This window comes from Malus sylvestris, chromosome 3 (assembly GCF_916048215.2).
Source record: "Malus sylvestris chromosome 3, drMalSylv7.2, whole genome shotgun sequence".
NCBI lineage: Eukaryota > Viridiplantae > Streptophyta > Magnoliopsida > Rosales > Rosaceae > Malus > Malus sylvestris.
In genome coordinates this window covers 625,966-632,579 of record NC_062262.1, presented here as the reverse complement: position 1 = coordinate 632,579, position 6,614 = coordinate 625,966, and the positions used below count along the sequence as shown (strand labels likewise).

General features: G+C 35.9%; 1 protein-coding gene across 1 annotated transcript; it reads left to right on the top strand.

The window, feature by feature from the left end:
* Positions 1–3,604: 3,604 nt before the first annotated feature.
* On the top strand, positions 3,605–4,713 carry LOC126614286 (non-specific lipid transfer protein GPI-anchored 6-like). The gene is made up of 3 exons (XM_050281868.1): positions 3,605–4,092; positions 4,209–4,310; positions 4,439–4,713. Exons 1-3 carry the CDS (start codon positions 3,750–3,752, stop codon positions 4,573–4,575), a joined length of 582 nt encoding a protein of 193 aa, XP_050137825.1. The 5' UTR covers positions 3,605–3,749; the 3' UTR covers positions 4,576–4,713.
* Positions 4,714–6,614: the final 1,901 nt, after the last annotated feature.

Below are 6,614 nucleotides of genomic sequence, written 5' to 3'. Positions count from 1 at the left end.
TTATCAAAGCGAGCAGCAATTATCCCTCAACTAAAAATTCATTACTAATAGTCCTGCAACTTTAATCCAATTACAAAAATGGTCTCTCAACTTTAATCTAATTGTAACAATAGTCCTTCCAACCTGACTCGTTTTGACGAAATTTTGACGAAGTTGACGAAAATGACCATAACTATAAGTTTTGATATGTTGACCAATGATAATGGATTTTTAGTTGAATGATCATTACTCCAATTTGATTAAAGTTAAAGAACTATTGTTATAATTTACTCATTTTATTTGTAGGATTTTACTGTTTCGATTCGATCACATTGAAATTTTCATCTGAGTGCTCTTTATTTGGTCTATTTCCTTTTTCTAAGCTCCACGAAATTGAAATGATAGAAAGGGAGGGGGTTGTTTGTTTGCTTAATTAGAATTTGAGTTTCGCTAATTGCTCTTAAGTATAAGGTGTGATTTGTAACTAACACCTATGTGCTGGTGTGATCTGGTTATATGGTTTACTACCTGTTTTTGTGATCCACGCACATGACCTAAATATTGATAGAGAGAGTGGTCCATTAATCTACCTTAAACTAGGAATATATGTCCGTACATTATTTGCCTTTAAACTTTGCAGGAAAAAGGAATATGCAAATGCATATTTAATTATACAACTTTACCTAATCTTGTCCATACATTATAAATTGTTGAATTTTATGTTCATCTCCTCGGGTGGTGTTAGCCATAATATCTTTGAGGGATAAAGGATTATCATGTCCCTGCCGTCTTAAGTTTGTACATGATAATTCTTTATTTATTTATTTATTTTGCTGCCAATAAGTTTTCCGTTTTGCAAGAATAGCTTCAAAAAAATTAAAAAATTGTGTGAAAAGTTTTTGAATTTCTATCATTCGATTGCTTTATAAGTATTTATTCTCACTCTTTTTTAGAGCTATTTATAGAAAAATCACTTTAAAACATTAATCATGGTACCAATCATGATGGACTTGTGAGATTGCACTTTTGGAATGGAAAGAAAACCAATTGGAGAATTATAAACACTCTTTTTATTTTTATACATACTCCGCTTAAACTTATTTTTTTAAATTTATTTAATAGATGATAAAAATAAATAAAAAATAAGTGAAAAGTCTTAAGAATTGTGTAAAAATCAGCTCCCAACCAAATTTACCGCATCATGAGCACATTGAAATTTCTGAATAGTAAAAGCAATTTATCACATGTGGAAGAGGTGAAAGTTGAAACCCTTAGAGCAGTTCCAGAGTGGGAGTCCTCCTCCCAGATAATTCACTATTCAATCCACCCAGTGAACAGTAACTGCCTTTAATGAACAGTAACTATCTTTTACATCTCCACCGTTGCACTTGAATAGCCCTGACAATAGGTATTAAAACATTAGTTTTTTTTAAATAATACAAAATAATTTTATTTGTAATTTCGGATATAATTTTTAATCGGTCTCGTTGTGTCATTTTCTATTAAAAAATTATTTTTATTTTTTCTTTTCCCATGGTGCATCACACCATTCCAAAACCTTTTTTCTTCTTCTTTTCACATGGTGCCAACGCACCATTCCAAAAGCACCCAAACCCTTCTTTTCAACCCGTGTCCCCCCACTCCCCCCAACGCAGCCAAACCATCATCGCCTCTCTTCCTCCATCTTCACCACCCCACCGTTGCATCTCTTCCTCCATCTTCACCATCCCACCCACCTCAGCCTCCATCAATTGTCCCGATCTTCCGCACTCCCTAACCAAACTCTCTCTCTCCTCTTTCCCCCAAAAACAAATCCCAAATCGTGCAATCTGGGCGTGCCAATGGAAGGAGGAGGATCGCGAGTGCGTGGCGGCGAAGGCGGTTTGGGGTGCTGTAGAGGAGGAACTAGATCTCTGCCATTTGTCTATGGGTGTTCATCAACCTCGACGACGAACTCCGGTGAGAGCCGTTGAGTTCGAAGCCTGGGTTTTACAATTTTTTTATTTTTTTATTTACTTTATTTTATTAATATTTTATATTTTTATTAATTTTATATTATAGCTGATGTCAGCCCACGTCACGTTGCCTTCGGGCTCTCGGGCTGGCAACTCGTGCCGGGCCTCTTCCTTGGGCCCGCTCGGGCTCCATCGCCAGCACACGCTGGGATTGGTTGCTCGGGCTCTCTACCACTGTTCACGGGCCTGTCCCTCGGGGGAGAGCACACGCTGGAAGTGCTCTTATGTATAAAATCAAAACAAGTCCACGTGGGGAAAGAAGGGGATCCTCTCCGGATCCCTTTTATCAAATCTACTAAATATATCAATTCGGACTCTTGAAATATGATCTAACAACTAAAGTTATTATAACTTCTAAAAGGATTCCTGTTTTTAACCATTGGATCAAATTTTATAAACCAGAATTTGTGGATTTGATGGAAGGGAATTCCTGTCCGTGGGGAAGAGGTGAAACCCAATTTTCTGGCAGTGAAAGCTTCTTTATGGCTTCCTTCTTTACCAGCATCATTGCGAAGGCAGAATTGTCTTTCTCCAAAGAATATTAGAAATATAAAGTAAGTTGTCTTCTTATTTCCTAATTCTTTTACTCATATAATTATAATATGAATGAAAGATTTTGTTTGGGGCCGGGCGCATAGCTTAATTAAGTACTATCTAATCACGGATGGATGAAAATGGTCACGGGTCCAGGATTTTAATCCAGATTAATTATCACGAGTTTCGATTCCAAAACTAAATACGTAAAAAATGATTTTGAGTGAAACAAATTAGAGAAATATTTAATAATTTTGTGTTTTCGCCTTCTGGTTTTGAGATTGATACTGCAACTCATCCTCCAGCCAACTGAAAGATCCCAACTTTCTCTTCTGTGGTCCAGATCTGTCTAAAACATAGAACACAAATGAAAAAAAGAAAAAAGATTACCATATTGTACTTTTAAGTAGCATGTACTAATTCAACGATTCTGAAACATACAATCATCGTAATTCACATCCCACGTAATGTATGGATCTATAAGAGTTACATATAAGTTACCATATGGGTGCTTCTTTACAATGGTAGTTTGCTAACTCAACAATTTTGATACACATAGTCACTGTAATATTCACATTCTATGTACGATAAAGAATTTCAGAAGTTACCACATCAATGTATCTTCACTTCAAAAGTCTTACTAATTAATTGAATATTTTGAATACATACAATCACCGTACGTAGATTTTACATATAATTAAGAGATACAAAAGTTACCACACCAGTGTCTCTTTTCTCTAGATTATTTTTGGAGGGTGGGGTCGTTATGTTGCAATGACAATATTTCAGTTCATTTAGGGTTTTGGGTAAATGGTAGGGCACTAGTGCTGGCAATGCGTTATTTCTCCATTATTTCTCCATTATTTCAGTTCATTTAGGGTTTTGGACAATATTTTCTCCATTATTTCTTCTAGTTTTAGATGCGTTATTTTAGTGCACAATGTGACAAGTATTAGCCATTTCAGGACAAAACATGTCCTTCACATAATTCACATGTGAAGCCTCCAATGAGATCACTTTATACCAGATGCTTGCATAAATAACAATTACTGCCACTCCACCACCCAACTACTTCTCAAATTGCATAAAAACCAAAAGGGCAGCCAAGAAAAAGCACAAAACCCACAAATAGCGCCCCATTTCTTCTCTCCCACCCTCCCTCTCTCTCTCTCTCTCTCTCTCTCTCTCTCTCTCTCTCTCTCTCTCTCTCTCTGCACTACAATGAATAACTCAAAGAATGTGAGTGTGCAGGTACTCTCATGCACCTTGGTGTTGATATTTCTAGTTGGTTTTGGCAGCTGCAACATAGACCAAGATAAGGCAGAATGTGCAGACCAACTAGTAGGGCTTGCCCCCTGCCTTCCGTACGTCGGCGGCGATGCCAAAAGTCCAACCATAGACTGTTGCAGTGGGATTAAAGTAGTGGTGCAGAAGAGCAAGAAATGCCTGTGTGTCCTAATTAAGGACCGCGATGATCCAAAACTCGGCCTCAAGATCAATGCCACTCTTGCCTTAAACCTTCCCAGTTCCTGCCATGTACCTATCAACATATCAAGATGCGTTGGTAAGTAGATATATATGAACTGAAGTATATATACTAGTTAGTTTAATTTTTCTAGAAAGGTACATGATTATATATAGCACTAGTTTCATCATTTTCAACGTTGGTGATGGATTCAGATCTCTTGAATTTGCCATCAAACTCTCCGGATGCGAAGATGTTCCGGGATTATGAAAACAAGACTGAAGCTAGAAGCAGCACTACTGCCCCTATATCCAGCGGTATTATAACAAATTTCCTCCAGAATTTTAACCTATTATTTTTTATGGTAATTAGTTTTCTAGAATTTAATAGCTCTTTATCTAGTAATATATGTTTAATTTACTTGGTTTTATGTTAATTATTATAGGGAATTCTACAAGCAGTGGTACAGTAGCTCAAGAAAAGAGTGATGGTGGGAGCCTGGGAAAGAGCTTGATGGGAATAGAGATGCTCTTTGGGAGTTTACTGTTGTTTTATATTCCACACCTGGTGCTTTCTGTTTGATGTAAGACTGGCTTGTCCTTACTGCTGATCGTTTTGTGTGTTGTGAGATCTCTCTCTCTCTTCCTGTCTGTCATCATCTGCACTTATTTTGGTGCGTGTATGGATCAATTGGAATTATTTGAAAGCAGATTCACAGAATCCAGAAGCTCTCATTATTTTGATTAGGGAACTGTTGTCTGCATTTTTTTATTGGGCCACTTGCCGTAGTTATAGTCTTAAAAGATCTCATTGGGATGTTAAATGTTTTGGCAAATGATCATATTTTTCTCTCTCCCTTTATATCAAAAAACAACAACTGGTGCCAACGAGTCTCACACACACAAGTCGAATTGCCGATACTCCCCCCATTTTAGCTACTCAGAAGCAACAAGTATGGAATTTTTATCAAAAAACCATCGACAGTGTATGTGTGTGGAACCATTCCTTATAAGGGACTTGATGCTCTCCTCACCCACCCATGTGGGCCTCCAATTTTTGGCTCAATCAAAGCCACACCAACAATCTTTTATTTATACATTCGAATTCTCCTTTTTTTACTAAAAAAAAGCTTACATGAAACAATAACATTTAAGTAGTGGTATTCCATATTAATCATATGATTCTACGTGAAAAAGTTAAAACATGTAACAACTTTTAATTAGCGTAAAACACCGTCACTTTCTCATTCCTTATCCCATAGGTCGCTCACTTCACTCACCTTTTTCTTTAGTGTTCGTAAACCACAAACCCTTTTTCATTAGTGTTCTCCAATTCAAGCCCAAAGTTATGTACATCATATATTACCATGCCACACACGGGATCCATGTTTCTATACCGGCATTGCATTGAAGGAAAATATCATATGTATGACCATGAGTAACTATCCAGAACCACCCCTCGCATTATCTTCTAACAAAATTTACAAAAAGTTTAAGGAGATGGGAGACTACCTCATCCTAGTGTCAAAGTATACCACAAGTTTCTTTAAAGACTTACAGAAGGGGTCTTAGCCATTTTTTTTATTTTTATAGATCGCCCGTATTGCTAACAGCAAAACTCGAACATAGATAGGCCTTAGTATAGTATAAAGAAGAGAATGATCTTTACCTACTCAACCAATTCTTATTGGCTTATCTTCCAACCATTTTACCATCGTCATTTACTCACAATATGCATTATAAGTCTTGCATGCTTCAACAATAAAACTATATCAAGGCTATGTGTAGTTGTAAAGCCTCAAATTCTAATTGTGCTTGATCATGAAATGTAACCGATGCATTGGTATACCTTTCTATTTTTATTCCTTTCCCTTTTTTTGGTTAAAGCATAACATACTCTGATACTTTAAATGTTAAATTCAACTCTTTAAATTAGATTGAATATCTCATACTCCGATGCACCGTAACTAGGGGTTTTTTGGTATTAGATCCTAAATAAAAAATGGGATCCTGAATTTCAAACCAAAAATTTTTGGGACGGAAATTTGAAGACCAATCTCAAACCAAAATTTCGGTATTCCTGAAATGGTTTCGATATTTCGGAATAGATCAGGATTTGATTTTCAGTATTGGGTTTTTGGGTTGAAATTTAGGATTTTTGGGTTGTGGGTTAAAATTTGGCCATTTTTCCTAAAATTTTGTTCCACAATTTCATATCAATTAAAATTTAGGCTTTTTACCTCATACCAATTTGAAAATTCATACCAATTAAAATACCAATTCATTCATACCAAGTCAAATTGATGTTTCAAAATTTCAAACTACTTAATTTCATACTTTTATTTCTAAATATAGTCTACTATCAAACTACTTAAATTCAACATTCAACATGCATGCAACCAAAATAAATATATATTTTTTCAGTTCGATTCAGAAATCCCGAACCATTGAATGTGAAATCCCCATTCCTGTACCGAAAGGTTCAAGATCGGTTCGATATGGATCTCAAAAAATTCGGTATTATCGGTTTGAGAATATTTCGGTATGGGATTGAAATTTTTTTTATTTGGTTTGAGATTTTCGAGAAAATTTTCCAGCGCTAACCGTAACTAGACTTCATGT